At 42.3% G+C, this 16,844-nt stretch overlaps 1 protein-coding gene across 5 annotated transcripts in view; it reads left to right on the top strand.

Moving 5' to 3' along the window:
* Nucleotides 1–16,844, top strand: part of REPS2 (RALBP1 associated Eps domain containing 2) — a 220,696-nt gene that overhangs the window by 142,825 nt on the left and 61,027 nt on the right. For all 5 annotated transcript variants that reach the window (XM_049873370.1, XM_049873367.1, XM_049873366.1 and 2 more), the window contains 2 exons: nucleotides 2,976–3,021; nucleotides 6,515–6,651. In XM_049873370.1, coding sequence (XP_049729327.1) covers nucleotides 2,976–3,021; nucleotides 6,515–6,651 — 183 coding nt within the window. The remainder of the gene's footprint in view (nucleotides 1–2,975; nucleotides 3,022–6,514; nucleotides 6,652–16,844) is intronic.

Here is a 16,844-nt window from a genome sequence, read left to right as displayed (position 1 = left end):
GGGAAATTCCCAAGTCATATTTTGGCTTTCGAAACTGATTTATGTTCATTCACCATGGGGGAACATGCTCTGTTTGTGTAGGTTACACCTGAGGTTGGTTCTTTCCACCTCAGATTTCCAGAGCTAAGCTAGATGAATTCCACTTTTTATAAACTTTAAGCCTATGCAGTGCCGTTGAGTCGATTCCGACTCCTAGCGACCCTATAGGACAGAGTAGAACTGCCCCATAGAGTTTCCAAGGAGCACCTAGGTATTAGTAAAAGCTATTTAAATTTGGGGAGTTAAAACTGGTGCTTCTCCAACAGCCTTTGAGGCTAATAACTCTTTTTTTTTTTTTCCTGGAGATTTTAGCATGAGCATCAAGTCATCTTTGGGGCATGAGCCTGAGACCTCATTTGTAACGTCCCCATATTGAATAAGACATGGCACCATCAAACAAAACCTACTAGGTGTGACACAGTGTGTGAAGCATATCTGAATTTGTTCTTCACATTGCACCTGGTAGCATGCTATATGTTTTCTCAACTGTTCTTCTGACTGCTACCCCTTTCTGAAGGCTAGAGATTTCCTCCTAGATCTACTCCATGACAAGCCTTGAGTGTTCTAGGAAGTTGCCATCTTCCACCCTCTTCCCAGCTAAATGAGAAGCAATGATCTATCAGTTGCTTCTGCCTGAGTTCACAACACAACGTGCCCTTGCCATTTTTGCACATTCACACATTCTGAATGCTGAGACTGACTTTTAGGGGCTTCAAGGCTGATGGAAGTGTTAACTAGAACAGTGTTCTCTAGACTTTTCTAGTTTGAAGCCTGTGGAGATTTACCAAGACCTGCTTGAGAGGTCTGCTTGCAGTTGGAAGGAGAAGCAGCCCCCTGCTCTGTTTCACCACAGTTGGCGGTGTTAATGATAATGACGATGGTGATGTGTGTTGGGCGATAAATGGGCTGGTGCTGTGTTATCAGGGAATGGGAATATTTCTTGCGTGCTAATTTCCCATATGTCCTTACCCTTTTAACTGCTGAAAAAGTGGAGACCGATAGCATTCTTATTAACGTTACATTCCATATGTTATAATGTTATAATTCTAAAATGCACTTAGTTTTGAAAGTACCCTCACTTTCTTATCTCTCTGTGTGAGGTGTGGGGGCTGCATTTTCCTGTCTTCATTCTGGAGGTGAGGAAACTAAGGTTCCGAGAGCTAACAGTGAGTTCATGCCATGGCCAGGAGGAGAACATAGACCTCAGGACTCCCGGCCTGGTCTCTGGGCTGCTGTCTCCACTGCACATCCTCACCCCTCACCCCTCACCCCGTGTGTCTATCTATCACCAACAGGGTTCACCCCTCCTTCCACACCCATTCCTACCCCAGCAAAAAGAAAAAGATAATGGCAATTGACAAAGGCATTAACGGTCGCCATAGTTTGGTTTGGGGAACAGTATTTTAACATAGCCAGTACTTCTACCCATGAACTCCTTGAGAGCAGGGGGCCTGAGGGTGAAGAGGGGCATGGAGCCAGCGGTGGGCAGCTTGCTCAGAGGGCTCCCCCAGCCCTGTGGTGAGTCTATCGCACTCTGTTCACCTGGCCTCAAGGCAGCCTCCATGGCTCAGAGGAGCTACTCCCTCTAGCCCCCGTTCTTTGCTGCCTGGGGTTTGTAGGAGGGAGGTGTTTTTCCATCCACATCCAGGTGCATGTGCATGTGCATGACATTGGGCAAGAGGGGCCTCAGACACACTGGGCTTTCCATGCCTGCTTTTGAGGCTATGGCCGTGTTGCAGAGGGTTAAGTCTAGAGATTCGTGTGTTCTCATTACAACAAGCCAAAGTGCTTGGTTGGGAAAATGAGCATTTCTAAGGGAATATATACTGGTGGTGTGCTTTGGGCTTTGTTAGCGTTTCTGAGGGTCTTCATCTCCCCTTTCTGCCCTGCTCACCTGACCCAAGGATTTTAGTAATCATCGTAAATTCAGGCTGCTTCATAGCAAGGAGGGTGTTTGTCTTTGTAGCAATGTAAAAGAGGATGGGATAATGCAGGGCGACATTTTCTTTTTGGAAGCATTTGTGCACATGAGTATGTAAATTACACTCTCCCTGTTCCTGGTTAGTAGCACTCTTTCTATGAATTTTTATGACATTTCCTAATGAAAAAATTTCAGTGTTTGCAAAACCTTAGCATAGCTGGTGGTTTCTAAAGTTGTCTCCCATAAAGGACTGGAAACAAAAAGAGGCTTCATGTTTTTGTAAATGTTTCTTATTACTCCCGACAATTTATGATGGGGAAGTTGGCTCTATAAGTGTTGGTCACAGGTAAGTTAATGATTGAAATTTGGTAAGGAAAAGTCTTACAGGTGACAAAATAATTTTAATTATTTCATTCCATAATACTTGCTGTATGACTTGGTCATAGAGACGTGGGGCATGAGACTGTTTTCTTATCGGAAAAGCCACATAGCTCATTTCAGCTGACTTGTGGACTTTGATTTCTTGGGCCCTGCTGCTCTTTTTTTTTTTTTTTTGCTGCTCCAGTAGTATGTTTTAAGAAATATGAAGCCCAAGAAATTTCTTCACAGTCTTCAGGGGAGACTAGTTTAAAACCTATTACTAGGCTACCATGATCAATCGAGATACCTTCAAGTACGAACCCATCATCATATAAAAAGATAACCCTTTGAGAAGGTTGCCTTTTCAGACTGGAATTTCTTTATTGATCAACTTAGATTTGAGAATGGCTTCTTTAATAGTGTTCTGATGAAAAGAAAAATATGTTGGTTTTTCTTGCCTTTTAATGGTGCCTTTAATTTTAGAAGTAAGATTATGAAATCATGAGCATGCGGAAGGCGTCCACGTTCTCCACATGAACACCTGTACCTCACGTTTACCTGTTGATGTGTTCTGTACTAGCCCAGGTGCTGCATATAAACCTGTTTAACTGCAGAAATGCAACCCAAGCAAACAACAAAATAATCTTTGTTTTAGCAACTCCTAAGGATTCCAGCAGCCTCAAAGCAAGACCAAGATCCAGGTACTGTTTGTTTAATTTCTGCTTTAATGCCCTTTGTGCCCTGTCCCTGTCTAGGTGTAAAACCCCCAACTCAAAACCCAACCCACGCTCTCCTTTTCCTTTAGAGTTGAAGCTTAGAATATGGGTAGTTTCACTAGCTGGGAGTGGCTGCGTTGGGACACATAGCGAGGCTGGAGAGACTCTTCATTTCTGTTTTTATTCTAAAGGGTGGTGGTGGATGCTCTCTGGCCCCCTGACCTAAAGAGGTGGGCTGTGTGATTATGGCCCAGTTGTCACAGGATGATAACTGATAGAGGGAAGTAGCTTTGAAAAGAGGGGAATACAATGATAAGGTAACTAACACTGAAATTGGATGTCATGACAAAGGTAACACCCAAAATTAAGAATTATGAGGAATTAAATCTAAAGTAGGAAAAGAAAATGCCTGTGATTACTTCATTGGGAACTGAAGCTTCTGCTTATCGAAGTCAGGTAAGCGGAATATGTGGTCTGTTTGATCCCTGCCTAGAGCCACTTAGCCTCAGTGTTTTTCCGTAGTCAGGGGAGAGTAGAAGGGGCAGAGGTGTGGTTGACATCCGCAGAGAGGAGCAGCGATGGAATAGGAGACGCTCATAGATTGAGTCAATCATAGTGGTGAGGTGGTACGGGGCACTTCCCCAGTAGAACTGAAGTGCAAGATCCAGTACTCTGTGTGTGTGTTTTGTAAGTTCTGCTTTGACTCTTAGTGACATTTTCTTCCTTTGCTAGTAGACATATTCCTGAAAAAGCAAATTTAATTTTAATTATATTTTATATGCTTGCAATACTGATATTTAAGGAAATCTTGTGTCCTTGTAAATCAAAGAGTTAACCCCTGAGTTTATCTTTTACACCTGGATTTTCCAAATCGGGCTTTTGTTTCCATGTTTATAAATGGTGTAGACATCTGTATATTTTTAAAAACAATAAATGGAGTAATTCATTTTGGTAGAAAAGGGTGTAGTCACTGTTTCTCCCTATGGCCATCACACTTACTGGTAGTCATCCTTTTTATAAAAGGGTGAATGAATCTTTCATAAGTTACTGTGTGTTGGTTTGTGGATGTAGTATAGTCATCTTTATCTTCTCTCATGATAAGAAGAAACCTCTTTAAATTGCAGAAATTCGCTCCTGGGCACTACGGTTACTTTAACCATAAAGTAAACTTCGCAGTTTCTGCTCCTGCTGACCTCCCCGTGCTCCCCAAGCAAGTGAAATATAAAAACTCAGACACGTATTCTATTATTAATATGTTTGACTAAATTATATATATAAAAATGCATATAAAATTTAGTCGAATGTAAGTATATATATATCTATCTATGTTAGGGATTTGTTTCCTGGTCTGACTTGGAGTTTTTTGTGTTTACTGCTCTCAACTGGGTCTCAGACAAGGGCATCAAATTATTTTACGTTCCTTTTTTAAAATAATAAAGGTTTGTTGAACTGCAAGGGGAAGAGGGAAAATCACCATTCTAACACTACTGTGTTCATCATTTTACTGATTGCCTGCACATTTATATTTTAATGGGTTATAGTCATAGTTATACACTCTCACTTGTTTGCTATTCACTAACTTCCCACATGAAAATATAGATACATAGATTACATATGGAAATAAAATGGAAATGAGATAACGTGGCATATATATGCACACACAGTGAAACCTGTGAGAGCCGGAACTCGACAGGACTGCCTTGTTTTTCCAGGTCTCACAAGTTTTCCGCCTTTGACAGGGTGCGGTCTTATCACTTTTCCATTGCTCTCTATTAGTGGAAAATATTTGAGTTTTCCTTCTCAGACAGGTTTCTGCCTTACACAGCTTCTGACTTGTGCAGGTATAATCTATATCTGGCATAGAAAGTTTTTTTAATTTCTAGTTAAACCCGTTGCTGTTGGGTCGATTCTGACTCATACTGACCGTGTAAGACAGAGTAGAACTGCCCCATAGGGTTCCCAAGGAGCAGCTGGTGGATTCGAACTACTGATCTTTTGGTTAGCAGCCGAACTAATTTCTAGCTAGGGTCTCTAATTTCCTTTTTAAATTACGAGTTCCCGTTTAACAACTTTGCTTTTATATCAGTCATTTTCTTCTGCTTGAAAGTCTTAGAACATTCTTCCCTTCTGGTTCCTGAATGCCTTTTGGCCCTGCCTGTCTTGCCAGTTGTTACAGAGATCATCCCAAAGTATGTCACATGGCAATATGGTGGCTTCACTAAAGATTGCAACCTTGCAAGACAAACAAAACCCTCAGCTTCTACAAAGAAACCTTGAGGAACTCATTGAAAAAATACAAACTCGCTATGTCAGGTCTGCAGTTCGAATCCACCAGCTGCTCCTTGGAAACCCTAGGGAGCAGTCCTATCCTGTCCTATAGGGTCTCTATGAGTTGGAATCGACTTGACAGCAACAGGTTTTTATGTCAAAAACAGCTGGCCAAGAACGGAAGAAGCTTAATAGTAATTGTAGACTAATATTACAAAGACCACTCTAATAGCTCAATAGGAAGGACCGTTTTCTGAGATTAATTTGTCTTTAGGACACATCTCTAATGCAAAGGTTGTGTTCTTTTTTGACGTGAAGTTAGTGGAGAAGCTGAGTAGCACAGATGTACCCATTCATCTCTTAAGTCCTTTTCTGGATCATCATATTGGAAATCTGTCCTTAAGCCTATTCCTAAGCAGTAGACCAATGTACTGAGGTTTCTAATGTACATTCTAGCTGCTGTTGCCAAAGGAGTTCTTCCTCGGCTCACAGGGCAATCACAGACCATTTTGTAAATAGAATTTAAAAACAGAGTGATTGGAATTTGAATAGTTCCTCTTTCTTTATATGTCATTATTGGAGTTATAATCTCCAAAGTTGCCTAGTTACTTACCACCTTGCTACAGATTGAGGGAAAAGGTTCAGATGAGGCTTTTGCTTTGAACATTTCCAAAATAACCCCCATGTCTCAGGACATGAAAATTTATACCCCTTAGCCTGATTAATGCGTATTTTTCTTTCCTGACTTTCATTTGTAACATATTCCCTTGAACATTTGGTTCTTACTCTCAGCTTTTCTGTGCTTACCCCAGTTCCATATGTGCCTGCCGTCACATGTGCATGTAAATAGGAGAAAAGGTCTGCAGTTAATACCATGAATGCCCTTCTCTTTCCATATAGAAGTACCTAAGCTGAAGGGTTTACCTGCTGTTCCTCTTAATCATTCCAGTAGACACTGATTCGAATTCACACAAAGCTTTTCCTCTTGGGTACTATTTAGGTCTAAGGTATAAATAAAAGCAAGGAGTTTAAAAAGATCCCAATTCATGGTTGGGGTTTGGACAGTTCTTACAGACTGTGGCATCTGCTTGGGGAGCTTGTCGGTCCTTTGCAGTCACACTGACTTTGAGGGTATTTTCCATTTCAAAATCCCACTTCTGACAGTAGAACTTTGTCATTTCCCTTCTGACCTTCCCTTATTTTGCTGCAGATCTTACTCTAGCACCTCCATAGAAGAGGCCATGAAAAGGAGCGAGGATCCTCCTACGCCCCCGCCACGGCCCCAGAAGACCCATTCTAGAGCCTCCTCCTTGGATCTGAATAAAGTCTTCCAGCCCAGTGCACCAGGTGAACTTGCACCTCACCGCAACCTTTGCCCTTCCTGTTGGAGCCAGTGGGTGTGTGTCGACCACGGAGGCCGCTGGGAGTGCTGAGGAAGAGCCAAACTGGCCATTCCCCATTCATGAAGGCCTTTACGTTGCTATGGCATTCTCCGGAGGTGGGGGGGGGGGGTGGTGGGTGGGCAGTTCTAGACAGATACATAACACATACACCTGGACCATTGCCCACACTTGCTATGGATCAAGAACTAGGAAATTCTGTAGCAAGTGGGTAAAAATGTTGCCACCCCAAGAGCCCTCTGAGTGAGTGGTTGGGGTCTTGTTCTCAGCATCATGATAATTTGTAAACAAAGTTGCTGTCTATCATTTCTTTAGACATTTATGAGTCCTTGTTTGAAAGACCTTGGTGATAAATGATTACTAGAACCTTCTCTTGCATTGCCCTTGTAGAGAAGATCATGTGTCCTGTAGAGTTTAATGCTAAGGGGGTTCTAAATCTGACTGATGGTTAGGTGGTTGGTGGAGGGATCTAAGGCAACAGCTCCTTCAAGTGGGAAGTCCTGAGGCTTCTGGACTGGCAGTTTGTTGAGCCACCTCCTGTACAGTTGGGCTTGAGGTGGGGAAGGCCAGAGGGACCTGTCTGATGCCCTCTGAGAATCCAAGGAACAGAAGATGAGAAACACAGCTTTGCCTTAATGAAAGTAATAGAATACAGCACCATCCCAAATGTTATTTTGGGAGCAACAAGGGCCTTTCCACTGACTAATGCAGGCAAGCTATAAATACACTTATTTCCTGGAACTCTTTCTGTATCTGTATACATTTTAAATCAAGCCAGCATCAGATGCTAGTGATCTGAAGATTATTATCTTTTCTCCTAAAGTGAGAGAAGACTCTCCCTGGCTGACACATTAACATGACCTCGGTGTCCGAGCAGAATGCAGTGTGTTTTATTTCTTCTAATAAAGTCCTCTCCTCGCGGTAAAGTTAGAGATTGTTTTTTAATGCACTAGAATCTGGAACTCCCTATGAAATTTGATTCTCTGCCATGAATTCATCAGGCAAAAATTTGCCTTGAATTTTCCCTTGTACTTTGATCCAAATTCTGGTATAATTTCATAGTAACTGGTATTTGGGGTGGGGACAGCCACGGATGATGATGTTATAAAATTTTTGCATGGCGGGTGGATTATGACCTAGGTGATTTCTATATGGATGCAAGAAGATTGAAACGGTGTGGGAAACTATCTCAGTACCTCCCCCTTGCAAAGGAGGGAGGCTGGGCAGCGCACATATCTGTCAGGTTGGGTAACCAGCCACGAGATGCCAGCTGGATTTGAGGACTAATGTCCTGGGTTTTTAAGACAGCCTATTTTTTTTTTTCTTTTTATAATATAGTGGAAAAGAGAAAATTGGAGGTGGAGCCCAGCTCAGCTGCTTATTAGTGTTGGGTTTTGGGCAAGTGGCGTAGTCTTTCTGCATCCCAGAGTCCTACTCTGTAAAATAGCGCTGACGTTCCATGGCCTCGTGAGGTTTCAGGGAGATAACGATCATAATCCAAATGGCACCAGATTTGGCACACCCTCTCTCCTTCTTTCTGTCCCCCCCACCCCATGTGATCTCATGTGATACAAGGCAGGAGTTATTAATGACTTCGTATATGTGTCTTTGTTGCTGGGTTAAAGGCTGTAGACATTCGAAGTGTAGATATCCATTGCCCAACTGCACTATAGAAAACTTGTACCTGTCAACTTACCCCGCGGGCAACATTGTCTGAGAGTGTTTCATAATCACTTGCCAACACAGGTTAGTGGTCCTCTTTTTAGTCTTTACCAATCTGGTAGGTTCAAGTTTACATTTCACTGATTCCTAGTGAAGCTAACCATCTTTTCCTATCCTTTTTGGCCATTACTGTTTCTTTTTTTGTTTAATTGCCTGCTCGGAAGGCTCACCCAGCTTCTGCGGCTGCATCTCCGTGCCTAACCAGAGACCTCTCGTCTTCGTGTTGACCTCCAAGCTTCTGGGCCTCTCTTTCTCAACCAGTTGGGCATGGAGGTGGGCCTGGCAATGCTTACTTGCTGCCGTACTGGGTCATTGTTCCTCCAGCCCCGGCACCCACTCCTTCTGCCAACTTTATCACTTAAGACAGGCTGTACCAGGGCCCCTGTGTTTATAACGATAGAACAAGAGGTAAAGGATAAAAAGAAGGGAAGAAAATGTGAGATAGAAGCAAGATGTGAACTTGAGTTGAAAGTGAAAGAGAAAAGTGAAGCTAATGTTTAAAAAAGATTCACAAGATTGTGAAAAACAGCGAAGGTGGATGAGGCTAAGTTAAACTTTGAAATCTGTGAAGAGACTATGAGGATGTGATTTATAGGAACCTAGACTGCCCCACCAGGTGCTCCTTGGAAACCCTATGGGGCAGTTCTACCCTGTGCTATAGGGTTGCTATGAGTTGGAATCGACTTGACAGCAATGGGTTTTCGGTTTAGACTACTCCAAGGAGTCCCTGGGTGGTGCAAATGGTTAATGTGCTTGTTTGCTAACCAAAAGGTTGGAATTTCGAGTCCACCCAGAGGCACCTCAGAAGAAATCCTGGCAATCTACTTCCAGAAAAGTGGCCATTTTTCATCTTTATGGTACACAGTTCTACTCTGAATCATATGGGTTTTCTGGAGTTGGAATCGACTCGAAGGTGTCTGGTCTGGTCAGACCACCACAGGGTTCTAGGTGCTGACATCAAACAGAGAGTATGGGTTTTCACAGGGAGAAGCTGCTATGATATGGTCACTGCCGTTTATAATAGCTGATCCACATGTTGGACCCATCCCTTCACAGTCCCAAACATCTGCTGTGTCTGAAAGGCAATAAAAATGTGCAAGAAAGTCGAAATCAGTGATGAGGCACGTGTACAAAACCTGGAGGCTCTGACACCCAGGACTTGCTCAGTGATGATTAGATTTTATGGCTCTGTAAGTATAGCCATGAAATATCTTCTATTATTGAAATTCCTATAAGAAAAAGCACATTGTGAAGCCAATACTTTCTAGACCCAAAACTCCTTTTCCTCACGGAAGCAGTTGTTTTTACGGGGTAATTTTTTTTGATAAAAGGGGTTTCTTTGGTTCCACCGTGTGGTGTGGAAAACTTCCCTCCTTCTACTCTTGATTCTGACCTGGCCCTTCCACAGCCATGCCTAAGGCTGGCAGCCTCGGGTTTCCATGGTGACGGTAAGAAGCCTCTGAGCTGCCTCCTCCGCACAGTCCTGTTCCAGTCATTTAGCTTTCAGCTGGCAGAGGGGCAGAGAGTGTGTGGAGGAGACGGAGCCATTTCTTTACAGCGTCCAACCCTGAACTCTGATCACTGTCACTAGAAACCAACTGGGGAAACCTCGTCCCATGGCTGTACCTCACTGCCAGGTGTCTGGAAATGGGGTCCCTTCCCTGGCTGGGCAGCCACTTTCCAGTGACACTTCTCTTACTGTGAAAGAGGAGAATGGATGTTGGGGGACAGCTTTTTCCATCACACCCCATTTGGCCAAATACATTGCGATTCACAATGTTAAAAAATGTCATGGCTGTAAAAACACAGCCATGGGTAGTATCTGCCCATGGGTGGGTGATTTCCTAGCTCTGCTTTTGACATACTGATAATAAGAACTTTAAAAGGTCAGTCTATGATTACGAAATTATGGTGCATCCATACCATCTTATGAAGCTGTTAAAAAGAACAAGGTAGCTGTATATGTATACTCGATGGAAAGATATACAAATTAAGTGGAAAAGGCATGGTGTAGAATACATATGTTTGTAAACGTATGGACAGTTTCAGAAAGGACAACTTTAGGAAGTGACTGGTAACAGTGGTCCCCTGTGAGGAAGAGAAGAGGGTGACTGGGGACAGAAGTGGGAGGGAGACTGATTTTTCACTGAATGCCCATTTATCACTTTTTAATTTTGCATCATATGCAAATATTACCTATTACAAAAAAAATTTTTTTATATACCTGCAGTGAACACCAGGTGGTACCAGAGATGCCCTTCCTGGCTAAGGTTAACCCGTCTCAAACTTGCCTACCATTCTGTATCCATGGCCTCCTTATGACCATCTGCTACCACCCGCTAGAATGTAGCCAAAATGACAGAAAGCATTTCAGAACATTTTTTAAGGCTCTGGTAGTTTCTTTGGATTCTTTATTGCCACCTTAGTGCGGCGCCCCCCCCTCCCGCCCGCCGCAACATTGAAGAATAGTTTTGGAGGACTTCCCAGGCCTCTACTGGGAGAGGTACAGTTGGGCAAAATATCATGGTAAGTAAGGGCTCAGCCTTAACTAGGAAGATGACGTGAGTTTATTGAGCAGCGAACTGATAAGTCTGTTATGGGTGTTCTACAAATGAATATTTGTTTCTGCAACGAGAAATAGGTAAACCCCTTGGGAGAAGGCGACGTCTTCAAGACATTCTGGATTTGGCTGATTGTTCTTCTATCTTCTGTATTTCCTATAAAGTAGTAGACAGATCTAGGCTTGATCTGAATTGGAGTAGATTTTTGGCAAGAATACTTCCTTGTGATGTTGTGGACTTCCTGCTACATCACATTAGAAAGTCTCTGATGTGTAATGCCTCTTTTAGTAAGGTTTGATTGATCGTTGTGTTCAGACAGTGTCAGCCTGATCCATCCATTGTGATAGAGATCCCCAACAGTCTTTCGCATAGTGGTTTTATCAGCTACTGGTGATCTTTGCCTAGATCCAGTGGTGTGTTGGTAAATGTTTAACAACTGACCCACACCATGGCCCTTTTCAAGCTACCAGTGTGTTACTGAAGGTGGAGTTGGGAATAGATGTGCATTCTTGGTTCTCACAAGCTGGTATGAGTTGTTTCCAGCAAACTACTGCTTCGATCGTTATTTTATTGGAAGTTGCAAAATGGTGATAATCTTTATTTTTATTTCTTCTGCTTTTATTAATTGGGATCATGATTTATTTAACCATTTTCCTATTGTCAGACATTTAGCTTGTGACTGTTGTAAAGGTTGTGGGTGGAAGGAGATCATAAAGCAATATAATTCTCAGCACGTCACTAAATTCCTTATGTGCATTTGAGTCTATAAAATTAAATGAAAACTGAAATAGACTTCAGTGATGGCAACCAGGAAAAGTATCCTACTCATTCAACCAGGATTTACTGGGTGCTTGGCACTTATGGGGAATTCCAAGAGGAATATGAATATGGCCCCAAATCCTGCCAATCAGTGTTACAGTTAAGTTACATGGTGGTTGTGAGGAAGGTGCTGAGTCTAGGTGGTTTCTAGCCAGGATAATCAGTGGATGTATGGGGGGGTGGGGCACAGAGCTGTTCAGTTAAACTTTGAAGGGTGGGTATGATTTTTGGAGTCAAATTCTGTTGATTCTTTCTTGATATCTGCCTTGGTTCACTTAATTACTACCAGTTGTCTGGGCTACTATGGTAATCTCTAATCTGGTTTGCTTGCTTCATTCTTCCTTCGTAGAGCAACAGGATTAATTTTCTTCAAGCACAACTATGATGTCACCTCCCTACTCAAAACCCTTCAGGACCCATGTTAACACCAAATCCTTTGTCTTGACAACCGGACCTGAAGTCATGGGCATACCTGAATTCAGTAAGGGGACACAGTACTGTGGCTTGGTATGCCAGAGGAGGAGTGTATTTCAGGAAGGACGTAGAAACTGGAAGACTCAAGTCAGCTGACTGGCCGAGAATAATAGAGATTGGGGGAGAAGGAGTTTGTAGACTAGGTCCTTTGGAATTCTCAACAGAGCAGTCCCATTGGATTGTTGGGGTTCATCCAGATTGCAAAAGGTTATGGAGTGAATGAGAAACTATGGTGTGAGTAGTTGTCATCACAAACTCATTTTGAAATGTTTATGTTTCAGACTTAGCAGTTAGTCTGACTATATGTTATATTTTTAAAACTCATGGTGGAAAAGAGACAATTCAAGATAATAGACTCCATTCCCAAATTGCCTAAGTTGTTCATTTTGCTATAGCTCATTCCTTCTTCTCCCATGCATCTGTTAGTTATAGTGTGGGGGCTTGTGTGTTGCTGTGATGCTGGAAGCTATGCCACTGGTATTCAAATACCAGCAGGGTCACCCATGGTAGACAGGTTTCATTTGAGCTTCCAGACTAAGACAGACTAGGAAGAAGGACCTGATGGTCTACTTCTAAAAAGAATTAGCCAATGAAAACCTTATGAATAGCAGCGGAACATTGTCTGATATAGTGCCAGAAGATGAGCTCCCCAGTTTGGAAGGCACTCACAAGACGACTGGGGAAGAGCTGCCTCCTCAAAATAGAGTTGACCTTAATGATGTGGATGGTGTCAACCTTTCGGGACCTTCATTTGCTGATGTGGCACGACTCAAAACGGGAAGAAACAGCTGCAGATATCCATTAATAATTGGAACGTGGAATGTACGAAGTATGAATCTAGGAAAATTGGAAGTTGTCAAAAATGAAATGGAATGCATAAAGATCGATATCCTAGGCATTAGTAAGCTGAAGTGGACTAATACTGGCCATTTTGAATCAGACAGTCATATGGCCTACTATGCTGGGGATGACAACTTGAAGAGGAATGGTGTTGCATTCATTGTTAGTTATCCAGTGCTACTATAACAGAAATACCACAATAGGATGGCTTTAACAAAGAAAAATTTATTTTCTCATAGCCTAGCAGTCTGGAAGTCCAAATTCAGGGCGTCAGCTCCATGGGAAGGCTTATTCTCTCTCTCTGCTCTGGGGGAAGGCCCTTCTCATCAGTCTTCCCCTGGACTAGGAACTTCTTCATATAGGAACCCTGGGTCCAAAGGACATGCTCTGCTCCCTGTACTGCTTTCTTGGTGGTATGGGGTCCCCCATCTCTCTGGTTGCTTCTCTTTTTTACATCCCAAAAGAAATTGGCTCAAGACACAATCCAATCTTGTAGATTGAGTCCTGCCTTATTAACATAACTGCTGCCTCTCTCGCCTCATTAACATCATAGAGGCAGAATTTATAGCAGGTAGGAAAATCACATCAGATGACAAAATGGTGGACAATCACACAATATTGGGATTTATGGCCTAGCCAAGTTGACACATATTTTTTGGGGACACAATTAAATCCATGATAATTGTCAAAAAGAACATTTCAAGATCTATCTTGAAGTTCAACACTGTCAGTGATAGGATAATATCCATATACATACAAGGAAGACCAGTTAATACGACTATTATTCAAATTTACGTACCAACCACTAAGGCCAAAGATGAAGAAATTAAAGATTTTTACCAACTTCTGCAGTCTGAAATTGATTAAACATGCAATCAGGATGCGTTGATAATTATTAGAGATTGGAGTGTGAAAGTTGGAAACAAAGATCCGTAGTTGGAAAATATGGCCTTGGTGTGATAGGATGCTGGAGATCGAATGATAGAATTTTGGAAGACCAATGACTTCTTCATTTGCAAATACCTTTTTTGAACAACATAAACGGTGACTATACATGTGGACCTCACCAGATGGAATACACAGGAATCAAATAGAATAGATCTGTGGGAAGAGATGATAGAAAAGCTCAATATCATCAATCAGAGCAAGGCCAGGGAGCAACTGTGGAACATACCATCAGTTACTCATACAAGTTCAAGTTGAAACTGAAGAAAATTAGAACAGGTTGACAAGAGCCAAAGTATGACCTTGAGTATATCCTACCTTAATTTAGAGACCATCTTAAGAATAAATTTGACACGTTGAACTCTATTTACTGAAGACCAGATGAACTGTGGAATGATATCAAGGACATCATCCATGAAGAAAGCAAGAGGTCTTTAAAAAGACAAGAAAGAAAAGACCAAAATGGATGTCAGAAGAGACTCTGAAACTTGATCTTGAACATTGAGTAGCTAAAGCAAAAGGAAGAAGTGACGAAGTAAAAGAGTTGAACAGATGATTTCAAAGAGCAGCTTGAGAAGACAAAATGAAGTATTACAATGACATGTGCAAAGAGCTGGAGGTGGAAAACCAAAAAGGAAGAACACGGTCAGCATTTCTCAAGCTGGAAGAACTGAAGAAAAAATTCAAGCCTCGACTTGCAATAGTGAAGGATTCTATGGGGGAAAATATTAATTCAGGAAACATCAAAAGAAGATGGAAGGAATACACAGAGTCACTATACCAAAAAGAATTGGTTGACATTGAACCATTGTACGAGGTACCATATGAGCAGGAACCAATGGTATTGAAGGAAGAAATCCAAGCGGCACTGAAGGCATCGATGAAAAACAACTCTCCAGGAATCGATAGAGAATGCCAATTGAGATGTTTCAACAAACAGATGCAGTGCTAGAGGTACTCACTTGTCTATGCCAAGAAATTTGGAAGACAGCTACCCGGCCAACCGACTGGAAGAGATCTATATTTATGCCTATTCCTAAGAAAGGTGATCCCACTGAATGCGGAAATTATTGATCAATGTCATTAATATCACATGCAAGTAAACGTTTTCTGAAGATCATACAAAAGCACCTGCAGCAGTATATTGACCGGGAATTGCCAGAAATTCAGGTGGATTCAGAAGAGGACATGGAACTGGGGATATCATTGCTGATGTCAGATGGACTCTGGCTGAGAGCAGAGAGTACCAGAAGGATGTTTACGTGTGTTTTATTGAATATGCAAAAGCATTCGACTGTGTGGATCCTAACAAATTATGGATAACATTGCAAAGAATGGACATTCCAGAACACTTAATTGTGCTCGTGAGGAACCTGTACATAGATCAGGAGGCAGTTGTTCAAACAGAACAAGGGGATATTGCGTGGTTTAAAGTCAGGAAAGGTGTGCGTCAGGGTTGTATCCTTTAACCATACCTATTCAATCTGTATGCTGAGCAAATACTCCGAGAAGTTAGACTGTATGAAGAAGAACGGGGCATCAGGATTAGAGGAAGACTCATTAACAACCTCAGTTATGCAGATGACAGAACTTCGTTGTTGTTGTTGTTGGTGTTGTCGAGTCGGTTCCGACCCATAGCGACCCTGTGCACAACAGAATGAAACGCTGCCTGGTCCTGAGCCACCCTCACAATCGTTGTTATGCTTGAGCCCATTGTTGCAGCCACTGTGTCAGTCCACCTCATTGAGGGTCTTCCTCTTTTCCGCTGACCCTGTACTCTGCCCAGCATGATATCCTTCTCCAGGGACTGGTCCCTCCTGAAAACATGTCCAAAGTATGTAAGACGCAGTCTCGCCATCCTTGCTTCTAAGGGGCATTCTGCTTGTACTTCTTCCAAGACAGATTTGTTCATTCCTCTGGCAGTCCGTGGTATGTTCAATATTCTTCGCCTACACCACAATTCAAAGGCATCAATTCTTCTTCGGTCTTCCTTATTCATTGTCCAGCTTTCACATGCATATGATGCGATTGAAAATACCATGGCTTGAGTCAGGCGCACCTTAGTCTCCAAGGTGACGTCTTTGCTCTTCAACACTTTAAAGAGGTCCTTTGCAGCAGATTTACCCAATGCAATGTGTCTTTTGATTTCTTGACTGCTGATTCCATGGGTGTTGATTGTGGATCCAAGTAAAATGAAATCCTTGACAAGTTCAATCTTTTCTCCGTTTACCATGATGTTGCTCATTGGTCCAATTGTGAGTATTTTTGTTTCCTTTGTGTTGAGGTGCAATGCATACTGAAGGCTGTGGTCTTTGATCTTCATTAGTAAGTGCTTCAAGTCCTCTTCACTTTCCGCAAGCAAGGTTGTGTCACCTGCATAACGCAGGTTGTTAATGAGTCTTCCTCCAATCCCGATGCCCCATTCTTCTTCATATAGTCCAGCTTCTCGGATTATTTTCTCAGCATACAGATTGAATAGGTATGGTGAAAGAATACAACGCTGGCACACACCTTTCCTGACTTTAAACCACACAGTATCCCCTTGTTCTGTCCGAACAACTGCCTCTTGATCTACATAAAGGTTCCTCATGAGCACAATTAAGTGTTCTGGAATTCCCATTCTTCGCAACATTATCCATAATTTGTTATGATCCACACAGTTGAATGCCTTTGCATAGTCACTAAAACACAGGCAAACATCCTTCTGGTATTCTCTGCTTTCAGCCAGGATCCATCTGACATCAGCAATGATATCCCCGGTTCCACGTCCTCTTCTGAA

Source organism: Elephas maximus, chromosome X, assembly GCF_024166365.1.
Source record: "Elephas maximus indicus isolate mEleMax1 chromosome X, mEleMax1 primary haplotype, whole genome shotgun sequence".
NCBI classification, from domain to species: domain Eukaryota; kingdom Metazoa; phylum Chordata; class Mammalia; order Proboscidea; family Elephantidae; genus Elephas; species Elephas maximus.
This window is presented reverse-complemented; position numbering and strand designations above follow the sequence as displayed.